At 31.3% G+C, this 26,642-nt stretch overlaps 3 protein-coding genes and 2 long non-coding RNA genes across 5 annotated transcripts; 4 read left to right on the top strand and 1 right to left on the bottom strand.

Annotated features, from left to right (window-relative positions):
• Positions 1-2,846: 2,846 nt before the first annotated feature.
• On the bottom strand, positions 2,847-3,716 carry LOC112708971 (uncharacterized). The gene is made up of 3 exons (XR_011865102.1): positions 3,604-3,716; positions 3,334-3,405; positions 2,847-3,180 (listed from the first exon to the last, which is right to left on the bottom strand). It is a non-coding gene; the product is annotated as an uncharacterized lncRNA (long non-coding RNA).
• Positions 3,717-8,194: 4,478 nt separating this feature from the next.
• On the top strand, positions 8,195-10,964 carry LOC112710601 (pectinesterase). The gene is made up of 3 exons (XM_025762887.2): positions 8,195-8,669; positions 8,916-9,826; positions 10,047-10,964. Exons 1-3 carry the CDS (start codon positions 8,392-8,394, stop codon positions 10,763-10,765), a joined length of 1,908 nt encoding a protein of 635 aa, XP_025618672.1. The 5' UTR covers positions 8,195-8,391; the 3' UTR covers positions 10,766-10,964.
• Positions 10,965-17,984: 7,020 nt separating this feature from the next.
• On the top strand, positions 17,985-18,450 carry LOC140174951 (uncharacterized). The gene is made up of 3 exons (XR_011865103.1): positions 17,985-18,064; positions 18,172-18,238; positions 18,387-18,450. It is a non-coding gene; the product is annotated as an uncharacterized lncRNA (long non-coding RNA).
• A 580-nt stretch (positions 18,451-19,030) lies between these two features.
• On the top strand, positions 19,031-19,778 carry LOC112708973 (protein DETOXIFICATION 43-like). Its single transcript, XM_025760886.2, has 4 exons — positions 19,031-19,108; positions 19,224-19,412; positions 19,535-19,630; positions 19,740-19,778. The coding sequence occupies exons 1-4, from the start codon at positions 19,031-19,033 to the stop codon at positions 19,776-19,778; spliced, it is 402 nt and encodes a 133-aa protein (XP_025616671.2).
• Positions 19,779-23,076: 3,298 nt separating this feature from the next.
• LOC112712930 (pectinesterase-like) lies at positions 23,077-26,642 on the top strand. The gene is made up of 2 exons (XM_029289304.2): positions 23,077-24,278; positions 25,610-26,642. Exons 1-2 carry the CDS (start codon positions 23,606-23,608, stop codon positions 26,302-26,304), a joined length of 1,368 nt encoding a protein of 455 aa, XP_029145137.1. The 5' UTR covers positions 23,077-23,605; the 3' UTR covers positions 26,305-26,642.

Raw genomic sequence — 26,642 nt, forward strand, 5'->3', positions numbered from 1 at the left:
GGTGACATCTAAACAAAGATAAATCACCTATAAAATTACTATGAGTTTGGAAGAAATCACCTATTTATTTATATGAATTATGTTTCATGAGGCTTATGGGGCTGAGATAAATAGAAAGAAATTGGAGGATTGCCGGCGAGGCTGTCATTAGTAACCTAGGCTAAGAACTAATTAATTTTCTATCAACGAAACTAATTTGCCTTTTTATTTTAGGTAATGTTATTGTACTATTCTTTTAAAAGTAACATGTAAGTTATCTTTTTTAATGTGCACATTCGAATTCGATATTTAATTTAATGTATTGTTATACATTTATTAAAATATGAGTTTAAAATTTTTTTATATTAACTAAATTCTAAACTAAAATATTGATGTGACAAATTAAAAATAAAAACACAAATTATTATTACCGTAAAAATTTTCAATTTAAAAAGTTTATCGTGTCAAGTAGATCTTTAAATTTAGAAATTTATTCTATACAATTTGGTTTAGAATTATATGACAAAAAATTAAAACACTTTATATCTTTTTTTTAAAAATTAATATAACTAGTTTGTAATTATTTTTTATGAATGTCTGAATTTTTATTTAATTTTTGTTAGAAATAAGAGATTTTGTGTGAAAAATAAAAGAGTAATATATAATATTATTTTACAATATTTTGTTAAATTTTCAACAAATTTTAATGATCCGGAATCAATTTCTTATTTTTTATTTTATTCGATAAATTAGTCATCCAACAAATTCTACTAAAAATTTAAAATAAATAAACATACATTAAAATATGACACATAAAAAAGGATAACTTATATGTTATTTTAAAGAGGGTAGGATAATATTATGTTTTCTCAAGTTTTTAATTTTCTATTTAATTATGTAATTTCAATTGGTTTTATAACACCCTAATATACAAATTCTTATACTCGAGTCATAAGTCAACGATATTAAGGTGGCGGTATGACTCTCAAGGTGGATTGTAATATATAATATAAAATATAATTGAAAGTAAGTATTAAACGAGAAGCCTGAAAAAGGCGTAAAATAAAATCGCGAAGCGTAACACTCACGTGTTAACAAAAGATAAAGCGTGCATTGATAACGACATAAAGATAAGAATGAGATCAAAACATAATATAGGTATATGATATATGTAAATAGCTACTAGTCGCGACCCGCAAAATTTAGGCCGACTAGGATATAGAGTAAAAGCAGTTTGACAACAAAATTTTCTATCTCTCCCAAAATACATCAAGTCTCTATAGGCAAATTTTCAAAAAGATTAAATACATAATGTACGTTCTTCAAAATAAAAATACAGAGAGATCCTAAGCAGAAAATAAACAGGGTCCAAAGATCTTCGTTATCTCTCAGATGAAGCATAACTCACTGCTGAGCATTAGGACCTGCATCTGAAAAACAAGAGATATATGGGAAATGAGAACCCTCGACCCATGGGTTTCCAGTACGGTAAAAGTGCCAAATAAATTCAATGCGCTATAATACAAACTTACTAAGCGTCCTAAGCTCCCTCTCATCAATTATTCATCCTAGGTCCTCACTAATCCATAACTTGGCAACTATCATAGGGGATTCTATCTCTAACCCAATATCCTTCATACTTTCACTACTTTCCAACAAAATAATCTAAGAATTGAACCATCCCTCAAGTAATTCAACTCTTATACAAATACAAACAATATGGACAAGTAATGCACATGTAAAGCAAGTAAGACAATTAGCAAATAATCAGGAAACACGTACAATTAGGCAAATCAAAGCAATTAAGCGATTCCAAACAATATCAAACATATGCAGATTATGCATGCCTGTCCTACGTTCGATGGGTCTCATTTGTCGGTTATAAAACCAATCCGATAAGTCTTGGTAGCTAACCGTGGACGGAACACTAAACATGGAGCAAGTGGGACAACCACAACTAGAAAATAGATTAATACAGACAGATTTAGTCTTTATTACAGACGAATTTTTGGTTACCGACGGATTTTGTCCCTCTGTAAAAACTCCATCGGAAATTATTTACCGACAGATTTTTTTCCGTCGAAAAATTACCGATGGATTTTTATCAGTTACCGATGGATTTTCCCTTTGTAAATTCTCCATCCATTTCTCGAAGACGACGAACTTTCCGACGGATTTTTCGTCTGTATTTACAGATAGATTTTTCGACGAATTTTCCGTCTATAATTACAGACGAATTTTTCGACAAATTTTCTGTCTGTAATTACAGACAAATTTTCTGACGGATTTTTTGTCTGTAATTTAAACTTTGGAAAATCATCTCACTCTGATTACATATAGAAAATCCGTCTGTAAATTCGTCAGTAAGGTAAAATAGAATTTTTTTTTCTAATTACAAAATAAACTTGTTTTCATACAAAATAAATATAAATATAATACAAATTTTTATCTAATTTGTATTCGAATATTTATAATATTTTAAAAAATAAACATATTCATCGTATTATCAAAATAAAAGAAAAGTATTATAAACAAGCAAGTCAATATAATTCAAAACATAAACAAAATGTATTGATCATCAACTATAATTCCTAGTATATTGTTTAACCATACTAAAACTATCAGTTATAGTTTTCAGTGTCATCTTCATCCTCATCATCATCATAGTCCTTCTCCGAAGACATTGAGGGTGGCGGCGGTGGTAGTGGAACTAAACTAGAACTACTTGACGTTGTAACCTCCTCATAATAGCTAACATAAGCCTCATTCCATCTCTTCTGTTTCAGCTTTTCCTTCTTGGCCTTTCCAATTGCCCGTTCCAACTTTTCTAACTTCTTTTGAGTCTTTTCCAAAAATATAAATGAAAGTTACTTTGGATTACTTCCAAAAACTAGTTTCCAAGCAGTGATGTCAAAAGTGCCAAAACAGCAATGATAATCATGATATTAAGAAAATAGTTTGACTGTAGGGACTTTTCTGAGCTTCCACCAATTGCCTCATACTCAGATCGAATCTTCTGCTTCATAGCATCAGATAGCTCTCTCTGTAATTCAAATAGGCACACTATTGAATTTTTTATTCCTTTCTTCTTCATTTAAGACTTCCAAATTTTACATGGATATCACATGATTTGAAAATACTTCTTCCTGTATTACTTAAAGAAGATACTGGGACAAGAAAACATGACACTTGTTTTTAATCCTACACCAAACCAGAAAAATTGAAACCATAAACAATATGCGCATATATATGAAATTTTCTTGTGTTAGTCTTTCATGAGATGCCTAACAAATTTCTACAACTGTCAGCTAAACGAATAGTAAGATATAAGTATAAACAGTGCAAGAAAAGAACCTTTCCAGTTGAGTACTTTGCTGCTTCAAACTTCTCTTCTTGTGGCTTTGGATAAGGATTTAATACTATGCCCTGACAAAAACATACCAAGGGAAAACTGGAAAACTTGGTCAAGAACTCATTATATGGACCCACGTATGTGCAGGAAACGAAAAGAAATGCTCAGGAAGCTTTATATAAACAAGAACAAAATCTCCAGGTGTAGGTCACATAAGCAAATCCATGATATATAATTTAAATAAATGTAAGGGTAACCTAAAATCAACAAACCTCTGGAGGATCAAATTTTGCACCAAGGTTGCTTAGCTTGGCATGGGCTTCAGCATAATCGTTGAAGAATGCTACCTGATCCTCAGCATACTTCTTAAGTTCTCAGCATAAACCTGCAAATTATACAAAAGTTTAATTTTATGTGCATTTATAAAATAGCCATGGAAAATAAAACTCCAGTTACTTACCTTGAAGGATGGATCCTCAAAAAGAACAACATCTGTTGACAATACCAATAAATCTTTATCCTTTTTTTCCTTGATGTCCTGCATACAAAAGGGAATAAGGAAATCATAACCCCCTGCATACTCCCCTACGCTACCAATGTCCATTACTTTTTTTAAACATTTTTTTTTGAAAAATGGTGATAGTAGAAGTAGTGGTAAAGACCTTGAAGTATGAGTTATCAAACTTCAACCATTGTACTGTCTAGGATTGTCCTCCAGGTGCTCCTGGTCCATCTTTCTGTAGATCGATAGAAAATTGTAATTATAAAATATTCTGATAAGGAATAGGCAAAAAGGACATATAATATGCAGTGTAATATGCAGTGTATAGAGAAGATTAACATAAAACATAACATGCCCGAAGAAGGGACTTTTAGTGCTTGCTGGTAATGTAAAATACGAACTCGCATTCAAACTAGATATTTGAAAATCTCGGGATTGTTTCAATGGCAGAAGCCAAAAGAGTGAATTCAGCGATTGCTTTGTGACATGATCAGTGGAATATTCCCTCTTAAAAATAGGGGAAGCTATCTATATAGGATTTCATGAATAAAATCATGGAAGAAGAAAAAGACGACTTGCACGACCTTGTATGGATAGGATCTACTATCAGATGGAACCCACCCATGTGACATTCAAATCTTCTATTTGCTAAAAGCATTTCTTACCGAACCGGGTAAATTCAAAATCACATATAATATTTCCAGGATCCAACTTATTACCTTCCTTGTTGGAAAACTTGACACAAATGATCAGCCGGTGAGGGAGGACCAGCATCTGAGTACAGAAATGTTTTTCAGTTAGCTATATCAACACAATTTTAAAAGTGTATATATTAACTATACTCTAAAAATGCATGATTTAAAATTTTAATAGTTCTAGACTTGTGTCTCACCCGGTCACTTCAAATCCGAACCTATTCGATCCGTAAACATTCCTAAATATACCTAAATTCTGAAACACTTACATAAAATTGATCACAAGATCAAATAGTATAAAAAAATTAAAAAATTTATTACTAGGAGTACAAAAAATATCTTTTTATACATACTTCATAAAAAACAAGCTTCAAAAATAATTTAATTAATTAAACTAAAATTATATAAATTTATTGATAAATTTCATATTTTACAAAATAATTTAAAATAATAAAATAGAATTTATTACTGCGCATCAAAATGTTGGCCTTAATTTACTTCTTCATTTCTTTTATTAATTTAATGAGAAAGGTTAGACAACTCTAATTTTTTGGCCGTCATTTGATTATTAATTTATTTTTTTTAATTTAATAATTTAATAATATATTTTATTTCATATTTTTAAATATTAATAATTAATTAATAATAAAAATAATAAATTTTGATAATTTTTTAATATTTTTCTAGTTTAATTTTTACTTTCTATTTTTATTTTATTTTCAATAGTTTAATTCATCTAGTAAATTAAATACTCTCAAAAGTAATTACCCTGCTCCATGCATTAATAAATTTACGGACCCTCACTTGGTCAAAAACATGGTCAGCTGCAACTCCATGCTCCACATGGTTAGTTTAAGTGGTCAAATACCTATAGCCACTCTAGTAGTAATGGAACAAAAGAAATAAACGCCATCAGAGATAGCACCAATTTTAAATTGCTTTTAGCCTAATTTTTTATTATTTTCTAAATATTTTTTAAACCTTTTAACAAAATTAACTACACATTTAAGTAAATTTTAAACAATAAATTAAGGTGCAATTTGGATAAACAACTTAATTAAATTTAAAAAAATAGTTTAAATAATAAATAATTATATTAAAAATAGCTTATAAATAAATTATTTTGTGTTGGAATTTTTAATTTTAAAAATATTTATTTTATAAAAATAAGATAAAAAATAATAGTATTATGAGAGAAGTAATTTTTTCTAACTTTTTTAGGGCTCGTTTGGCTAGGTTTATAAGTGATTTTTTTTAACTTTTAACTTATAAAAATGTGTAGTATTAATGTCTGGTACAATTTTCAAAACAAAATTATAACTTTTTAAAAAGTTATTTTAGTGTTTAAGGAAAAGTAAAAAAAATGATTTTTCTTATAATAAAAAGCTTTTTATCACTTTTCTCTTAAAATAAGTACTTTTAGAACTAAAAAATCAAATACAAAATAACTTATTTATAAGTTACTTTTAATATAAACATTTATTGTTTAAACTATTTCTTCAAAAGTAACTTATTTATATAATTTTTTAAAAAACTACAATTTAATTTTAAAAATTATACCAGATATTAATACTACTACTTTTCATAAGTCAAAAAGTTTAAAAAAAATTACTTTTAAAACTTTTCAAATGGCCTAAATGACTTATCTCATTTATGATCAAACCATATGCAATTCAATTTGGCCTTAAATTCTAATTCACCTTAAATTTTATACTTTTACTTATAGGGTTTAGGATTTAGGATTTAACTACACATTTAAGTAAGTTTTAAACAATAAATTAAGGTGTAATTTGGATAAATAATTGAATTAAATTTTTTTTAAAAAATAGCTTAAATAATAAATGATTATATTAAAAGTAGTTTATAAATAAATTATTTTGTGTTGGAATTTTTAGTTTTAAAAATGTTTATTTTATAAAAATAAGATAAAAAATAATATTATTATGAGAGAGGTCATTTTTTCTAACTTCTTTAGGGCCCGTTTGGCTAGGTTCATAAGTGACTTTTCTTAACTTTTAACTTATGAAAATGTGTAGTATTAATGTCTGGTACAATTTTCAAAACAAAATTGTAACTTTCTAAAAAGTTATTTTAGTGTTTAAGGAGAAGTTAAAAAAAATGACTTTTCTAATAATAAAAAGTTTTTTTATCACTTTTCTCTTAAAATATGTACTTTTAGAACTAAAAAACCAAACACAAAATAACTTATTTATAAGTTATTTTTAATATAAGCATTTATTGTTTAAACTATTTCTTTAAAAGTAACTTATTTATATAATTTTTTAAAAAACTGCAATTTAATTTTAAAAATTATACCAAATATTAATACTACTATTTTTCATAAGTCAAAAGTTTAAAAAAATTACTTTTAAAACTCTTCAAATGGCCTAAATGACTTATCTCATTTATGATCAAACCATATGCAATTCAATTTGGCCTCGAATTCTAATTCACCTTAAATTTTATACTTTTACTTATATGTTTGTGAAATTAATTAAAATTAGCTGTTAAACTTCAAATGCTTTAATAATTAAACTCAATTTATAATAAATTGATGAACTTAATTATTTTAAACAAGAAGTGAATATAATTATACCTAATTTAATGAAATCAATCCAATTTAAATAGAATTAAATTTCTTAAAAATTTGATATGTTACAAAAAAATATAGCGGTAGCTTATTGTTTGCATTTATGAAACTTTTGATTATGCTACTGTAAAAAAAATTGATTATTCAACTATAAAAAATTAGTAACCAATATTTTTATATTTTTAAATTATTTATATTTTGATATAAATGTAAATCAAATTTGATAATATTATTTATAAAATTTTTATTATAAATATGAATCGAGTTTAATTACACTATTTATAAAATTCGATTATAAATGTGATAACTGATCTTTTTTATTTCAGTATGTACTTTATGATTGATATTTTATGTTTCTCTAACATGGTTGCTAATTTTTCTATTATTATGGGTCAAAATTTTTTTCTGTCCGTGCATTTAAAAGATAAATAACTAAATAAAATATCGAGGAAAAAATTGTAAATATCTTTCAACCCTACGTACATTACCTGATCTTAAACAAAGAAAGAATTTTTTAGTAAAAAAAAATTAAAAAATTTTAATTTATATTAGCCATTACTTCTAATCAATAATCTAACATCTTTAATCTATAATATATAATCTATAATCTAACATCTTGTTTATTCCTTTTGTCTTTCCAAATACAAGTAAAGGGATTAGTCGTCCTCAACGAATTTGTGGGGATTATCTTAAACATGAACCGTTGATCATATGATCCACATGTGAGTTTATCTTCTAATAATCATGCAATCCCCTAAAAAAATGCCACCAAAAAAGGTAAAGAAAGATCATACCAATAAAAACAAACGGTCTCCCAAAAAACAGGACAACTTTAACTTGAAATAATGTTGTCCGAGGATGTAAATATAGCTATTTTTGAACGCTACTAGAACCTTGAAAAGCCAATCTTGCCTTATTATAGTAAATTTCCGGCACTTAGATTCCAAGAAATCAGCAATACCTCCAGACCCTAAATTCTGAAAATAGTGTGAGACATACCTCATGCATTGTCACCGTTCATGATGAGAAAACAAGTATCTATAAAATCCTCATTTTTTACCAATGTGTCTCAAAGCTCAGGGCAACCGCCCGGAAGGGTAATAAACAAACTTTAGAAAAAACTTCTTTTCTTTCTCTTATTTTTAGTTTTCGACTTTTGTCGAAAAAATATATAGAAGAAAGAAAGAGTATATATAAATAAAAAAACAAAAAAAAGTAAAAATATACATAAATATAAATATAAATATATACAAAATTATAAATAAAAAAATAAATGAAAGGAAAGGTAATAATTTCTGCCACCTGTCTCATCCTCGTGGTGGGTGTGGTCATCGGAGCGGTGCTTATTGCAAACAAGGATGACTCCGGTGCTGACAACATTGAACTTCATGATAAGGCCATTGCCACAATGTGCCAAAACGTTCTCAACCAAACTCTTTGCCATGACATCTTGGGCCCAGTGAAGGGAACCACAGACCCCAATGAATTCATTGCGGCCGCAGTGAAAGCCGCCACGGAAAGCGTCATCAAGGCCTTGAACATGAGTGACAGGTATCAGTTACATTGCACACATATACATATATATTATAAACAAAAATATTTGATAATTAAAAAAATTACCAGGCATAATTTATTTTATATATATTAATATTCAATAATTATTACGATAATTAATAAATAATAAATAAGATAAATTCTTATCGTATTATAAATTTCTCAATGCAATTGTTGAATTATTTCTATATATTTTTACTCTAACAATTGAATGAATTGATTCATTTATGAATGGGTCCATAGGCTAACAGTTGAAAAAGGAAACGGCAGCCCAGGAATAAAGATGGCACTGGAGGATTGCAAAGACCTCTTGCAATCAGCCATGGACAGCCTCCAACTTTCAACATCGTTGGTGGACAGCAAGAATATCCAGAAAATTCATGACCAGTCCGCCGACTTCAAGAATTGGCTAGGCGCTGTCATCTCCTACCAACAAACTTGCCTCGACAACTTCAACGAAACCGACAGCGGCGAGAAAGTCATCAAGGAACAGCTTAACGCAGAGACCCTAGACCAAGTTATGACCACAACAGGACTCACTCTTGATATCCTCGCCGACTTGGACAGGATCCTCGACCAATTCAACTTGAAGATCGACGTCCACCCTGGCTCTCGCCGCCTTCTAGCCGCGGATGTCGATGACCAAGGGCTCCCGACCTGGCTCTCTGCCTCAGACCGGGACCTCTTGGCCGAAGTCGATGTCCACTTGGCTAAGAGACACCTCCTAGCGAAGGTAAAGGGCAAGGCTAAGGGTAAGGGTAAGGGCAAGGGCAAGGGAAAAGGTAAAGCTATTGTTGCTGGTGCCGCTGCTGGTGCTGTTGCGGGTGCTGCAGTTGGTGCTGCTGCCGGTGGTGATCAGGTTAAATTCTCTCCTGGATCCATTGAACCGGTGACTCGAGGACCAGCCCATGTGGTGGTTGCTCAGGATGGAAGTGGCCGATTCAGGACTATCAAGGAAGCTATTGATTCTTACCCACCTGGCTTCAAGGGTAGATACGTCATTTACGTTAAGGCTGGTGTCTATAATGAGTACATTATTATTCCTAAGCATGCTGTGAACATTCTTATGTACGGTGATGGCCCTACAAGGACTATTGTCACTGGTCGTAAGAACTTTGTTGAAGGCGTGAAAACAATGCATACCGCCACTTTTGGTAAGATCCTTTACATTTTTGCCACCTTTTTTTAATTTCATGTTGCTTTTTGTCTGACCCCTAACTATGATGAACCTTCAATATTGGATAGAAAAGAAAAGAAATTGAAGTTGGAGGGGAGTAGACTGACATTTGAATTTAATTTGCACTTCTTATGTTGAGTATATTAAGATGAAGACAATGATGTATGTTATAACTAGTATTTTTTGAATGCATGCAGCCAATACTGCTGATGGATTCATTGCTAAGGCAATGAGATTCGAAAACACCGCTGGTCCGAAAGGACACCAAGCTGTGGCACTTCGAAACCAGGGAGACAAATCAGCTTTCTTCCAATGCCATATCTTTGGTAATCAAGACACCTTGTACGTCCAAACCAACCGTCAATTCTACCGGGACTGCGAAATCTCCGGCACCATTGACTTCATCTTTGGCACATCTCCAGCCTTGATCCAAAACAGCAAGATCATCCTGAGGAAGCCTGATGATAAACAATTCAACACTGTAACTGCCGACGGCACAACGCAACCCAACATGCCCACCGGAATCGTCCTCCAGAACTGTGAGATTGTCCCAGAGCCTGCTCTGTTCCCTGCGAGGTTCACCACCAAGTCATACTTGGGTAGGCCATGGAAGCCTTACTCAAAGACACTGATTATGGAATCAATGATCAGCGATGCCATTCACCCAGAAGGGTGGTTTCCTTGGGCTGGAACCGTGCACCTTGATACTTTGTGGTATGCTGAGTATGCAAATACTGGACCTGGTGCCAATGTTCAAGGAAGGATTAAGTGGAAGGGTTATCATGGCCTCATTAGTAGGAATGAAGCTGCACGGTTCACTGCTGCTGAATTTCTCAGAGGTGGACCCACTAGCGCTGCTGAACCATGGTTGAGTGCTACTGGCATTCCTTTTACCCTTGGCTTTACAAGGGCTTAAAAATCACTACTCTCAATGTTGGAAGAGATTTATAATGTTATTTGTACACTTAAATGGGTGTTTATCGGTTAAAATTTAGCGAAGAAAATTCAATAGATAAACGTAAATAGAAGTTAAGTTCTTATTAATGGTTGTAAATCAACTGTACAAATGTAAATCACCAATTTATGTGTTCAAATATCATTCTTTCCTGTTCAAATCGGTGGATGCATGGTGTTATGTCAATGCATGGTGAGATATGGTCGCAAATGCTGGTTATTCTGTTCTTTGCAAATAAGACATAAAGAATTTGTGGGGACGTTATATTACTGAACTTCTTGATGTTAGGCATTAAATTATTCTCACCTTCTATTTTGATATCCTTTTGATAAATACTAATGCGTTTTGAAAAAAATAAAAAGTACAACAGCATCTTCTAAAAATTAACTCGTAATTAATTCAAAAATATTATAAATTTTAAATTTTAAATTCTAAATTATACATATTAAGAAGTGTAGAACTATTTAATTTGTAAAAACTATTTAAAGATAGATTATCTATAATTTTTACAATATATATAAAAGTAATAAACCCGAATTGATCGATCGTTATTTTTTCATTATTTAGAACAAATAAAGGTCTGATTATTTAGGAATAATATACTCTTAACTATAAAAAGAAAACAGAACAATAATTCTTTAACATGTTTTATAAGTTAATGTAATTAGTATAATACTCACAACTAATTGGCCCTAGGATCACTTACTCATATAAATGACACTATCATATTTTTCATCTCTCAAACTCACTAACACTCATAAAACAAGGGAGAAAATTTTTACATTTCAAAATATACACATTTTATTATGGAACACACAAAATACATAAGGCATATATGCCTTTATATAGGCAAAGTTTCATACTAAAAGTTCATGATTCTACTAACTTCTTAATACACATACTTATCCAACTTTGCTTCTTACTTTGACTATTCAAATAAGTAATTTCTAGTACATCTTGAAAATTCTTCATTAAGCTTAGTCATCAATCTTGAACCTTTCAATGCACTTCATGATTCTTCTAGTATGGAGGTGATGGGTGCAACTTCCTTTCAATTCCAATTCAATTTGATTTTGAACTTCTTCATTGTTGTAGAATGTTGTAGTTATACTACTCTCTTGAATGTTCTTAAAAAATCTTTAAGCTTCCAACATTAGCTTCTAGCAATATCTAGCCAATTGATGATTATTGTATTCAACTCAAACTTTGCTTCTTCAATTCTTTAACCATGCTTCATGAAAATTCTAATCTATGCAAGTTGATTTAAAATTTTTAATCAACATTGCCTCCCTTAAATCAAACTTGCAGAATTAATCATTCCAAGCATCTTCTTCAATTTGTAAAATAATTCAGTCTTCAATGGCTTTGTAAATATATCTGCAACTTGTTCTTCAGTTGGACAGTACTCGATCACAACTTCTTTCTCATTTACCAACTCTTTGATTTTATGAACCCGAATATCAATATGCTTAGATCTTCCATGGAATACTGGATTTTTGCAAAATGCAATAGCTGACTTGTTATCGCAAAATATTGTTGTTGGAGTACTTTGTTTCTCGTTCAATTCTTCAAGAATTCTTCTTAGCCAAACTGCTTGTGTTGCACAACTGGCTGCTGCTATATATTCTGCTTCTGCTGCAGAGAGTGCTACTACTGGTTGTTTCTTTGACGACCATGAAATTGCACCAGAACCAAGATGAAATACAAACCCTGAAGTACTTTTTCTTGTTTCTATATCTCCAGCCCAATCACTATCAGTGTAGCCAATAAGATTTACTTCATTAGTATTCTCATAATAAATTCCATCATTTAAAGTACCTTTGATATATCAAAGAATTCACTTTGCCGCTTGCAAATGATTGATACAAGGCTCCTCCATAAATCTGCTAAGCAAACCAACTCCAAACTTTATTTATTTTGTGAGTTATATACTGACCAAAATTTAATAAAGTTGCTGGTCCTAAATTTTTTTAATAATTAATATTTTATCAAAGTTATTAGGTAAATTAGATTTCAAAATTTTAGGTAGTTGATTTATAAATAAAAAAAATTAGATACTTCATTTGCAGAGACGGATCCAAGGGGAGTATAACATAGGTGTTGGCCCCAATTTTTTTCAACAAAATTAACCATTATAAAGATATAAAGTTATTATATATTATATGATTTTATTTAAAAAATAGAGGAAGTAATTATCTTAGATAAATAATTAAATTATTAAACTAAAAAATAAATAACAATTCTTAAATTAAAAAAATATTATTGTCAATCACTTTTCGATTAAATAAATTCTAAATCTTTAAACATTTAAATTTTTTTCTTTTCAAATATTTTTTCTCTTAATTTTTCACCTATTATCATATAAAAATATTTTAATATTTATAATAACTAAAAAAATCTTTATATATTATAGTACATAATAAAAATAAATTATTTTAAAATTTATTTATTTTTCTCATGATATTATATATTAATAACATACATATTAAGTAAATTCATTAAAATAATTATATTTTATATATTTTATTTATAAATATATTTTAAATGCATATAACAATGTTGTTATTAGAATAATTTATTTATATTATTTTATAGTATATTTTTTATGATATGAAGCATAAAAATATAATTTATTGTCACAATAATACTCAATAAAGTATACTAATAACAAATAAATCATTTTTATATTTTATCGAATCTAAAATAAAAAAATTTTTAAGAGCTAAGATAAATTTTTTATACAACAAGTGCTTATTAGTATTTTTTAATAAAAAAATATTAATTATTATGATTATATATATTAATAAATATAATATTATATTAATTATATAATATTTTAATTTTTGGTCCTCTTCTATCAAATTTTTAGATCCATCCCTATCCATTTGTAAATAAAAAAAATAGTCAATTTAAAAAATAACTTAAAAAAATTGAAAACCAAAATAAATATGTAAAATTCAAAAACATAAAATTTAAACAGAAAAAAAATATTTTTATTGAACGGTGACAGGAGATATCATTCTAAGTCCAAAGGTTTAGAGGACAGAGTCAAGACCGGAGAGATCAGACAAAGACTATTAGAAGCTACCATTGGAAGGCCGTCGAAGAGTAGTTCGTGACGTTGCAGAAGATTAAAAGCCAGAGATACAACATGCTTTGTGGGGCTTAAAAGGCCAATTGTGATCCAATTTTCTTTCATTGAGTCAACGGCTGCAAAGCAACTTCCTCTCTTGTCTGAGAAACCAAAACCGAAAGCTTTCGCGCTTGTCTCTCTCCGTGTGTGAAGGCATGCAACATATTCAACAGCGTTTCATGAAGTGCTAATTCACTGATATTTCTATGTGTTTTTCTAGTTATTCAATTTCATGCTTGCTTTATGCATGGCAAGCCCAATATTCAATTGTAGTGGAGATTATTGAAAGGAATTTCAGTGATGAGGGCCACGACCCACAAGATCCATTTTCTCTCCCATCTATTATTCATTACATGGTTGTTATGTAAAAATAAATATCCAGGTTTGTTCTTTCTTTACCAAATTGGCAAATTCTATATATTCGGGTTGAGTAGTAATAGGGGTATGTTTTTGGATTGGACCGTCAACATTGTAGTGTCAATATTATCGTTAAAAAATTTACGATAACTAAATGATTTTTTCGACAAGTAATCTATTGTAGAATTTAACGATAATTATCATCAAATAAAAAATTCTGTCAGTAAATATTTATTGACAAAATTTTTATGTTTGAAAATTGAAGCTTTGATTTCAACAAAAAAAATTTTAAAAGCAACTTCATTTTTGTCAAAAATATCTCAACTCAAATTTTTTAAATAAGGGTCTTTAACTAATTAGTAATTTGTTCAAATTTTTATAACTTTAAACAAATTTCACTATATCTTGATTTAACCTTTAATCATTTTATGCAATCTTTTATTTTCACAAATTTTGTCCATTAAAAAAATAATTAAGTGTTTCCCTTTAAATTTTTCATTTTTGATTTTAAACCGTTTATTTTGTTTAATTAAATTAACAGCACTTTCGATTTTACTCAATTTTTCTTTAAGGAATACATTTTCAACTTTTAAGGAATCATTTTCAGCTTCATATTCATACTATTTATTTAAAATTTTTCTAACATGAGTAGTTAATTAAATCATCAATCATTTGATAGAATTCTGCATTAATAAAGAGGAGATAGTTTACCTCTTTAACTTGATCTTGGTCAACCATCAAACTTATACTTCGTGATTTGATTCTTCATCATCTTTGGAATCATTTTTTCAAGTCCTCCTATAAAGCTATCAGCACTTTTTTTCTTGTCTTTTCTCATTTTGTCTTTCTTTTTGAGTTTGGGACCGTGATACTTAAAGTGACTAGCTTCTTTACAATTATGGCATATGACCTTACTAAAATTCTTCTTTGTTTCTTTGCATTGAGTCTTTGTATTTTTCTTTGCTCTTTTCAAGACTTTTCAACCTCCTAGTAAAAAAATACAATTTTGTCATATAAAAAATTATCATCGGAATCATCTTTCAATGACTCAATATTAGATTTTAAGGTCACTCCTTTTTGTTTAGTATCACGGTTTAGATGAATGGCTTCATAAGCAAGTAATTTTTCTCTCAACTCATCATATAATATTTGGTTTAGATTGCTACTCTCAAATATTTAGTTTACTTTTATCTTTCACTCCTTAGTGAGACTTCTAAATATTTTTTCTCACTAGTACTTGTTCGGTGTGAGTCATCCACATAGCATCCAAGCTATTGATGATAACCAAGAATCTTCTAAATATCTCATCGATGGTTTCTCCTTCGTTCATTGTGAATATTTCATATTTCTTTCTTAGTATATTGATCCTTGTTTTCTTGACCTATTCGATACCTTCATGGGTGACTAAGAGTTTATCCCAAATCTCTTGTGCTGTTTTGCACCTTGATACCTCTCGATATTCTTCAAAGCTAATTGAGCAATGCATCATGTTAATTGCCTTTGCGTTCAACTCCACCTTTTTTTTACTCTACTAGAAAATTAGTTATTACAGACGGATATTTTCGACGAATTTTATTCCACGGAAATACAGACAAAATTTCGGAGGGATTTTTTGTCGAAAAATAAAAAAATGAATTAGCATAAATTACATACGGAAAAGAAAATTCGTCTATAATTCTGTCAAAAAAATTATTTTTTTCGTGAAAAACGGTTACAAACGAAAAATCCGTCTGTAATTTAACAATTTCCGTCGAAAATATTGAATTAAAGGTAAATAAAACACGAGCTTCTTCCAAATGAAAGCTTCTTCTCCTCTCCGTAGCACGAGCTACTTCTCTCCATGGCTGCTACTTCTGCTTCTTCCGCTGCTGCCGCTGCCGCTGCCGCCGTTGCATCGCACAATCTCTCTCTCTCATCCCTTGCGTCGCACGAGATCCCTCCGCCGCCGCTCTCGTTGCATCTACTCCCATGGTCGCAGAGCTCTCTCTGCCGCTGCTCTCATCATATCTGCTCCCTCTAGCGCCTCTTCCATCTAATCTCAACTCGCTCTCTCAGTTCTTCTCGTAACCATCTCAAATTTCAGGTATATATATCCTGATTTTATGATTCTGTTCTTCGTGATAAATCTTAGGGCTCAATTTTTCTGTGCCAGTTTTAGGTTTATCATACTCTGCTTTTGTGATTTTGTACCCAACGATATCAACTCCAACTCCTTCGATCCCGATCACTATATGAACCTCATGGTAACCTCCCTCCAAGTCTCTTCGCATTTTGTTGTGATTATTTTCTGTTTGTTCGGTTTTGATTTAGAATCGTTAAATTGGGAAATTTCGTAAAGGTTCAAACATGGAGCAACTTCTTGAGAAGGTAGTTGTAGCTATAGTTTACTCAATCCGATTCGAATTGAGTTTGATAGGAATGTGAGTTTGATAGCAACTTCTTGAGAATGTGTTTTATGAAACGCTACCGATGTATTCAAATTAATTGATGTTTTGGAGAGACTGGTTAACAGAAAACAATGTTATGTTTCTCAAATATTTTGTCTAAATATAGAACCAGGCAACAAACCAAACACCCTCTACAGTTTATCGCCAATCTAGTTCCAACCTTCTAGTTCAAATTAGTTATAAACCTTTTTTCCTCCAATCTTAATATCTATATGATTGAGTCTTTTAATGCAGTTGGCTTTAGCTGCTTTGCGCAGTTCAGTTGCACTCCATCAAGTTATTGACTTTGACAGGTACCTCAGTGTTCCCATAGTCCATTTCCAACCATTGTTGTAATGTTCATTAAGATCTCCAATGATTTGTTGGTAACATGTTTTATTTGTCACAACATGTTTGCATAGACTATTAACCAGTGTTGCCAATTCCTTGTTTAGGCATAGACACTAAATTCATATATAAATTGTTCATGTCCTTGTTAGGGAGCTTTTATGGCATAGTATGATTGACTTTCCTAAATCTAAATGATCTCATTCATTTCATGGCCTATAAGTTCAAGTGCTTTAATCAATGTATTCTCCTTTTTTTATCCCCAATAAGGATCAATCCTAATTTGATCTCGGTAATTTCATAGTTTCTGGTGTGTTGCACTGCTCCTGTATGCATTTTTTTACTAATATATGTTTTTTCTTTGACATCTTTAGGTTTATTGCACCCATACTGTTCTAGATTACTCACTTCCTTGGCAAAAATAGCGACAATACGCAAGTACTGGAAGGTAAGGTTTTGAAAACCTTAACAGTAGAATAGTAAAAATGGATTCATGTTCTTAATCTTACAAGCCACCTTTTTTGTAGTGCATTTATGATTGGAGGTAGGAAACTAATAACCAATGCACATTGTGTGGAACATGATACACAAGTAATTTTCTTAAGGGTCCTATTTTCTCCAGGATGTAGATCCTGCAATATAAATTTTATTAATAAATTATATTATGTTCATAGATCTTAGAATCAGTTGCCGAAAGGATATAAATAGCACCCCCGATTAAATTAAGTTTGATTTTGATATTACTTTGATGTCTTGACTTTAACCAATTATTTTTTCCCTTTTTTTTTTAATTTGAAAATTGTCAATGTTTCAATGGAAAATGTTAAAAAAATATATACCATATAATTTGTCATAGAATATTTTTTATTTGCATGCTGATCAACTGAAATTTCTGTATACTTGTCTTGTAACTTGTAGGATTCTGTTACTGTGGTGGGATATCCACTTGGAGGAGACACAATTTCAGTGATAAAAGGAGTTGTATCTCGCATTGAGGTTTGATATATTGAACATAAAATTACCATTTTTATATGCCATAAAATCAATAAAAGTGTTTTACTCTATGGTTTTAGTGCTCAGTTATTGAAAAAACATGTAATCAGGTCACATCATATGCTCATGGATTGTCTGATTTGTTGGATATTCAAATTGATGCTGCAATAAATCCTGGTCAGTAGATCTTATAGTTGTCTGATTGTTTCACCTCCTCTCTAGCAAAAAAATTATCCAGCCTCTTATTATTCTAAGAACTGTTGGAAAAACAACTACCTCTTATATGGAACTATTAATAGCCATTGCTTACAATTTTTGATTTTAGGCAACAGCGGTGGCCCAGCATTCAATGACCAAGGGGAGTGCATTGGTGTGGCATTTCAGGTATAATTTTTTACGGCCTTCTGTTAACAGACTTGTATATGCCTAAACCAGCAACAACAACAAAACACAAGTTATTGAAAATGAAAGTTGACATGGTATTAAGGGAAGGGAAACAGTGAAAAACTGACGCAGGCGTCTAGTGAGTCTGATTTTGTAATTTTTGTTGCATACGCCCGGAGTTGGGGTTCATATGCATTGTTTCAAATAATATGGTGTTTGAAATTCTTCAATTCTTAAATTCATGCTTGATGTTTAGAATCCTTCAATACTAAGGTTGCAATGTTTCACTCCTGGAGATGATTGGACTTAATGATCGATTTTGTATCTTTAACATGCTGAATCATACTGGAGCCTTTTTTAATGACTAAGCTGCATATTTGGTCATAAAAATTATTTTGCTGGAAATCTGAATTTCATTTAAAGGTTTGGTGTTGGTCAATGTATATTTTGTATAGCATCGAGCTTTAATTTGTTTGCTGTGTGTGCAGAGCATCGAGCTCCTCCGTGGCTTAATGGCGCCCACTAGCAGTGACATTCTGTGTGACATTGGCTGCATCATTGGCAGCAAGATTATGCCCAATTCCAATGGCTGCATTCCAAACTTGTCTTCAGGTCTGGTTGACATCCTCCCTTCTAGCTGATGGTTTAGCTGATGCTGTACAGGTACTGCCAATATACCATATATTATTATTAGTTACTTATTATAGAAACTTAAAGCACATATATATTTACAGAAAATTGAAAGGAGTATCTAATAATAAGTTTGGTTGGGTGACAGGCAATTCTAGCATGTGCCTTTGCTGAGAAAAATTTTGACAAAGTAACTGCTGCTGCAATAAGGACACTTCAAATGAGTTTTATTTTAGGAGTGGCCCTCTCTCTTGTTGTTGGTGTTGGATTGTACTTTGGAGCTGGTGTCTTCTCCAAAAGTCTTCTTGTTATCCATCTCATCAGAGTTGGCATCCCGGTACATACATACAACATATATCAAATTTAATTTATGTTTCCAATATTTCATTTATCAATGGATTTGGTAATGCTTCGTTATATGGTTTTGTGGCTAATTTCATTATGTTATTATCCCAACAGTTTGTTGCTGCTACACAACCAATCAATTCATTAGCCTTTGTATTTGATGGTGTGAACTATGGTGCTTCTAATTTTGCTTATTTTGCATACTCCTTGGTAAGTTATTAGTTCACATAATGAAATGCCTTTATTTATTCCTATGTTCATAGCGTGTTAGATCTCTATCTAAATATGTTAATTTGCTATAATATTATCTGTTTTTCAGGTTTTGGTTTCACTAGCAAGTATTATATTATTCTATTAAAGTTCTATTCTGCTAGCTTGGAGAGAACTGTTGATTATCATATTAAATAAAAAAGTTTGGTTGTCACAATTTAATTTCTATAGAGACTGATATAGTTGTGTTCATGCTTTCTATTTGAATGGTTTGGGTAAAAGATTGGATTTGATAGAATAAGAGAATACTAATGTGGGATTGGTAAGGTGATAAATATCTTGGTTCCTTAATCAATGAATCTAGGGAACAGAAAAAACATTTATTGACTGTTATTAATCTCGACATTCACTTCACTTATTGTTGTTTACCAGGGTTCAACCGTGGATATGATAGATTTGAATAGGGATGATGCGGGATCAGAAGATGCTAACCTTTTGTTTAGTGGTCATAGAGCAAGAATCACCTATATGAGGTAATAATGCTAACCTTTATAATTTACATGTTCCTAGTTATATTTTTACCCATATGAAATATTTTGTTGTCTCATTAGTCTTAATTAATTCACTACTGAATTGGAAGCAGAGATAGACTGCCTCAATCGGATATACATTCGGCGGCGGCATGTTCGAGATGAATGAAGTAAAGGGTGGCAGTCTGTACGGTGCCCGAACTTATACTGGTGGTGATGGATCAAGATAACCAACTAAACTTGAGTTGGGGCAAGCATTCCACCAAGGAAAGTATATTACCACCATCATTAAGAAGCTCAAGAAAGAATGAAGCTATCCATAAATTAGGATATTGAATCCTGATGAGTCCACTAGTAGTTACTTGTCATCTAATGTATTCAGATTGTATTATTGCATGGAAATATTGCTTCTTATTATAAAGAAAGTGCTTTGTACTCACTGATGTATTTTTCTATTTGTACCATCAATAAAAATTTGTATTTATTAAATTTATATTTATTTTGTATGAAAATAAGTTTATTTTATAATGGAAAATCTAAAAAAAATACTATATTATTTTACTGACGGATTTACAGACAGATTTTCTGTCTGTAATTAGAGTGTGGGATAATTTTCTAAGGTTCAAATTACAGACAGAAAATCTGTCAGAAAATTCATCTGTAATTACAGACGAAAAATCTGTCCGAAAATCCGTCTGTAATTACAGACAGAAAATCCGCCAAAAAATCCGTCTGTAATTATCGACGAAAAATTCGTCGGAAAGTTCATCGCCTCAGGAAAATGGAGGGAAGAATTTATAGAGGGAAAATCCGTCGGTGTTTGTAATTACAGACGAAAAATCCCTCCGGAAAATATGTCTGTAATTACAGACGGAAAATTCGCCGAAAAATTTGTCTGTAATTACTGACGGAAAATCCGTCGGAAAGTTCGTCGCCTTAGGGAAATGGAGGGAAGAATTTACAGAGGAAAAATCCATCAGTAACTGGTAAAAATCCGTTGGTAATTTTCCGACGAAAAAAAATATGTCGGTAAATAATTTCCGACGATGCTTTTACAGAAAAATAAAATCCGTCAGTAATTTCATCGGTAACCAAAAATTCGTCTGTATTAATCCATTTTCTGGTTGTGTTATCGTCGTCGTTCCATTTGATTTTATCTTTGGAAGTCACCACTCTATTGATAATGCAGGAGATAATATGTTTTGTCTCTTAACGATTAAACAGGTATAGATCAAACACATTTTTTTAGTGAACTGAGGGGCTGTGACTTCTGTTGGATTGATTATGCAAGAAATAATTTTATTTTATCTCTTACCGAATAAAATCAGAAACATAATAGAGAAGAAAGATCACACAACCATATATCCTAATTCAGCCACCATGTAAAATGTGGCCTACATCCAATCTCCAGTACAACTATAGTAGAATTTTTACTATCTTTTACAAAGATTACAATTACTAATTTATCTAGGATTCTACCCATTCCTATACGAGACAAACCAAATTTCTACCCAATCTTGATTTGGCTAGATTCATCACCCCCTAGACTTTGAACCACTAAGTGCTTATCCAATTTAATAAGAAAATCTTCTCAAGATCCTAAATACAAAACAGATATACAAATAAAAGAGTTTAACATAATTTTTGGCCTTTTCTAAATTACATTCTTTGTCTTTTCTCCTAATGAATTTTATTGATATCTCAATATCCTTTTTGGTGATATGAAACAAAGAAAGATAAATATTGAAGAACAGAAAATTTAATGTAAAACTATGAATGAGAAGAAGGGATAGCTTAAAAGCTATGAAGACCCAAACTGTGTTCTCACTACTTGCTTCAATTTCTTGCCGTTTATTCCTTTTTAAAAAAGAGTAAAACTTTTAAAACTTGAGCTTGGTTGAACACCTTTGATTTGTTCTTCTTCCCCAAAATCCATATCAGAGGCGCAGAAGAAAGAGAGGACAATAATAGTGATTAAAATTGACATACATCCTCACCTTGATGCTTCTTTTTTTTTTTCTTTTGGCTTCAACGGTCTGAATTGTTCATCCATTCTTTAGTTCCAAATTTTGTTTTTAACATTTAATTTGTAACAGTGGTACATTACTTTCATTTTTTTTATCCTACTCAAATGATGCATGCAGAAAAAAGGCAATTTCAACAAACTACAATAAAAATACAAAAATGGAAATATTGTTCTGATTTTTTTCAATTCAACCTTAATTTAATTTTTTTGTTTTATCCTAATTTCTGATTTTTCTTCTTCTTCCCTCCTTCTTGTTACTTGAATTTGATAATTATATTTTTTCTTTTGATTTAAACCCTAATTTGATCTTCATTTTATTTACTTGCCTTTTAGAACTTTTCAACCTTGATTCAGTGTTAATCACGCGAGTTAGCTAAGGAGAGGTGAGTTTCGGTTGCTTGATAGAGTTGTTATACTTCTTGATTTGTGATCAACAACAATATTTTTGGACCATATAAATTGTTTGTTATTGGACCTTATTTGTTGCATTTTTATTTCAAACTCAACAATTGTTATAGCTATAGGCATTAATGGGCTTGCCATGAAGGAAAATTAATGAAAAAAGAAAGAAAGACTACTGTGTGTTTCGATTTTTGTTAACCTAATTATAGTTGAGCTGCAAATTAAACCACCTTAAAAGTGTAATTATAACTACATGCAAATAAAGTAATAATAAATTAATAAGTTAATTTTTATTGGGTGGCTTGCGTCGCGCTTGCTACACTACTAGAAAAGAGGCAAACACAGCCGTTCATTGAGTCCATCAATCTCAAAGCCACTAATAGTGGTTGTCGATTTATAGCAGACCTCATATTATCCATGAATCACGTTTATGGGAAATGGTTATTGTCGCTTAAAATCTTGAACCATCTATAGGAAAATAATTTTTAGAACTACTGGGGGTGAAGAAGAGTATTTCATTCACCATCCGCCCTCACAATAACACCATCGCACAAACAATTAGGGAAGAAAATCTATCATACCTTCCCCAATTATTTAAAAAAAAAAAAAGAAAAAAAAAATAAAAAACACCTACTAAATAAATAAAATTTTAATTTATTTAAAAAAGAAAAATAGAAACATGGAAAAGACAAAGGTTGCTTCTGCAGTTTCTCTCCTTCTAGTGGTGGGTGTTGCAGTGGGTGTTGTTGCCATTGTCCGCACCAACGACGAGAAAGTCACCGGCACAACCGGTAACGACGGCGGATTAATAAGCACCCATAGCAAGGCCGTTAAGGCCATGTGCCAAAACTCCGACGACCGAAGACTATGCCTAGACACACTGAATCCTGTAAACCACACGGATCCAAAAGAGTACATATCAACGGTTGTAAAGAGATCGTTGGAAAGCGTCATCAAGGCCTTTAACATGAGCGATACGCTCAGATTGGAGCACGGTAACAGCACCCCGGGGTCAAAATGGCCCTCGAGGACTGTAGAGACCTGCTCCAATTCGCCATTGGGGAGTTACAAGCAACAAAAACAGTCCTTCAGGACAACACAATAAATCATGTGCATGATCGCGTCGCCGAGCTCAAGAATTGGTTAGGGGCTGTTTTCGCCTTCCAACAATTGTGCCTGGACGGGTTCCACACCCACCGCGAGAAGCAGGTTCGGTCGCAGTTGCAAACCGGAAGCTTGGATCACGTTGGGAAGGTTACGGCGTTGGCTCTTGACGTTGTGTCTCGGATTGCACATGTGCTGTCAAATTTTGACTTACACCTTATCGTTAAGCCTTCTTCACGGCGTTTAATTGAGGTTGATCAAGATGGTTACCCGGCTTGGTTCGGCGTTACGGATCGGAAGCTCTTGGGTGACGTCAGCAAGGGAGGTTCCATTGCGCCCAATGCAGTTGTTGCTAAAGATGGGAGCGGGCAATTTAAGACTGTTTTGGATGCCATTAATGCGTACCCTAAAAACAATAAGGGGAGATATGTTATCTATGTTAAGGCTGGCATATATGATGAGTATATTACTGTGGATAAGAACAAGAAAAATATTTTGATGTATGGAGATGGCCACACCAAAACTATTATTACTGGTAATAAAAATTTTGTTGATGGCTGGAAGACAATGAGAACTGCTACCTTTGGTGAGTCGTCTTTATCAATTATTTTAATAATTGCAAGTATTAAAAATAAAATTATACACATACACATGTATATTAAATATGTTAACAATCTCATATTTCACTGAAAAAATGACAAAAAAATTTTAATGGACGATCTAAGTCTTTTATAAATAAAGTTTTATAAATAAAGTCCAATCAAGTTAAATAATAAAATTTAAAATAATATTAATAAGGACTAATTTTGTTATATTAGATTAACTTAGTTGGAGTTAATTAATAAAAAGACTTGAATGTATAACATTATTTTTTTAATATACGATTAGAATATGATGATATTTTTAAGGTGGAAATTCAGGTGTAGTAGACTTTATGTGAAGTTGATATCTGAGAGCTGTTGGATGATTTGACTGATTTGACTAAATTTTCATCTAACGACTCTCATGTATCAACTTCATGCGAAGTCGACTTCACCTGAGTTTTCACATATTTTTAAATATATTCTCTCTTTTTTTTAATATGAAGATCTGTTTAGCAAAAAAATAAAATTAGAAGTCTGATTTTAATTTTAATTTTTTGAAAACAAAATTGAAAGTTTTATTTTAATTTTAAATTGTTAAATTTATTAAAATAAAAAAATTAGTGAATTCAATTTTAATATTTTAAACAAAATTAATTATATCAAAATTAAAATTGGAGAATTAAACTTTAATTTTAAAAATATTTTAATTTTTTAAAAAACAGGAATTGAAATTTTCAATTTCAATGTTATAAAATATTTGAATATTTCGTAAACAAAATGGATGATGCTATTTGTGAAATTACCATATGGATCTGATACACCTCTTTAGATAATGTGTGCATTTTACTTCCTTGTTGGCCATAAAAAAATTTTTGCATAAAAAATATAGGTAAAAATTTACGTATGATTTTATAAATTATTGGATAATTGATTGTTATATCTAATGATTCTCAATTATAAATTTTAAATTTTTTTAGAAAAGATTAAATTTGTTGGTTGAAATATATTTGTTGTTTGTTGTTTTTATTTTTTGTTACGCTTTTGTGTTGTTCTTGAGTATGTGTATCCTCTTTGAATGGGCAAAAACTTATCGAAAAGAAAATATACACATAAAAATGCATCTAACTTTAACATTTTTAACGGAAACTTACGTGTATCTGTATTCGTGTGAAACTATTAATTAAAAATTATTAGATAATTTAATATATTTAATCAAATTGTTATTTACATTAAGTATTTCCTTATCAATTGTTATTTACATCTACCTATACTTTTCCTTCAAAACATAAAAAAATGCGTGCATATCTAATTGTTTTGTTTTATGGAAGTGCAGCGACAGTTGCTGAAGATTTCATTGCGAAGTCAATTGCATTCGAGAACACAGCCGGTGCAAGCAAACATCAAGCAGTGGCACTTCGCGTGCAAGGCGACCGCTCAGCTTTCTTCGACTGCGCCATTCGTGGCTTCCAGGACACGCTATATGCTCACGCCCACCGCCAGTTCTATCGCAACTGTGAAATCTCCGGCACCGTCGACTTCATCTTCGGTTACTCCTCAACCATAGTCCAAAGCTCCAAGATCATCGTCCGAAAACCCGACCCAAACCAACAAAACATCGTGGTTGCAGATGGAACACCTCAGAAGAACATGCCCACAGGGGTAGTGCTACAAAACTGCGACATTTCACCAGAGGCTGAACTGGTTCCTATGAAACTAACGGTGAAGTCATATCTAGCGAGGCCATGGAAGGAGTATTCAAGGGCAATCTTCTTGGAGAACACAATTGGTGACTTGATTCAACCGGATGGGTATCTTCAGTGGTCAGGGAACATGTACCTAAACACTTGCTTCTTTGCTGAGTATGGAAACACCGGACCTGGGGCTAACGTTAATGCCAGAGTGAAGTGGGGTCGTGGGGTTCTTAATAAGAACGATGCTGCTCAGTACACTGCTGAGCACTGGATTCAAGCTAGTACATGGTTGCCAGCTACTAGTATACCCTTTGATCCTGCCTTCACTAGAGGATAATGATATTTTTATTACCAAGGCATGCGTGCAAGCTTGTATATATATGCATTCATCTCTGGTTTTTGATGGTTTAGTGAGAAAGAGGAAAAGAAACAGATTCTAGCTTATTAGTAGGTGTTGAATCATAATTAGAATTTAGAAGTAAAAGTATAAGTCAGCTCATATTGCAGTTGGCTGAAGTTGATAAATCCTAATTGGTTATCTAGTAAAATTGTTAGAAAATATATTCAAATCAAATGCTCTAAATAAGCTACAAATAATAGTTAAACAAAAATTTTTGTTAAAAACTGCTTTGAAAGTAATAGAAAATTAGTCCAAAAAAGACTAAATTTATTTTA

This window comes from Arachis hypogaea, chromosome 9 (assembly GCF_003086295.3).
Source record: "Arachis hypogaea cultivar Tifrunner chromosome 9, arahy.Tifrunner.gnm2.J5K5, whole genome shotgun sequence".
Classification (NCBI taxonomy): Eukaryota; Viridiplantae; Streptophyta; class Magnoliopsida; order Fabales; family Fabaceae; genus Arachis; species Arachis hypogaea.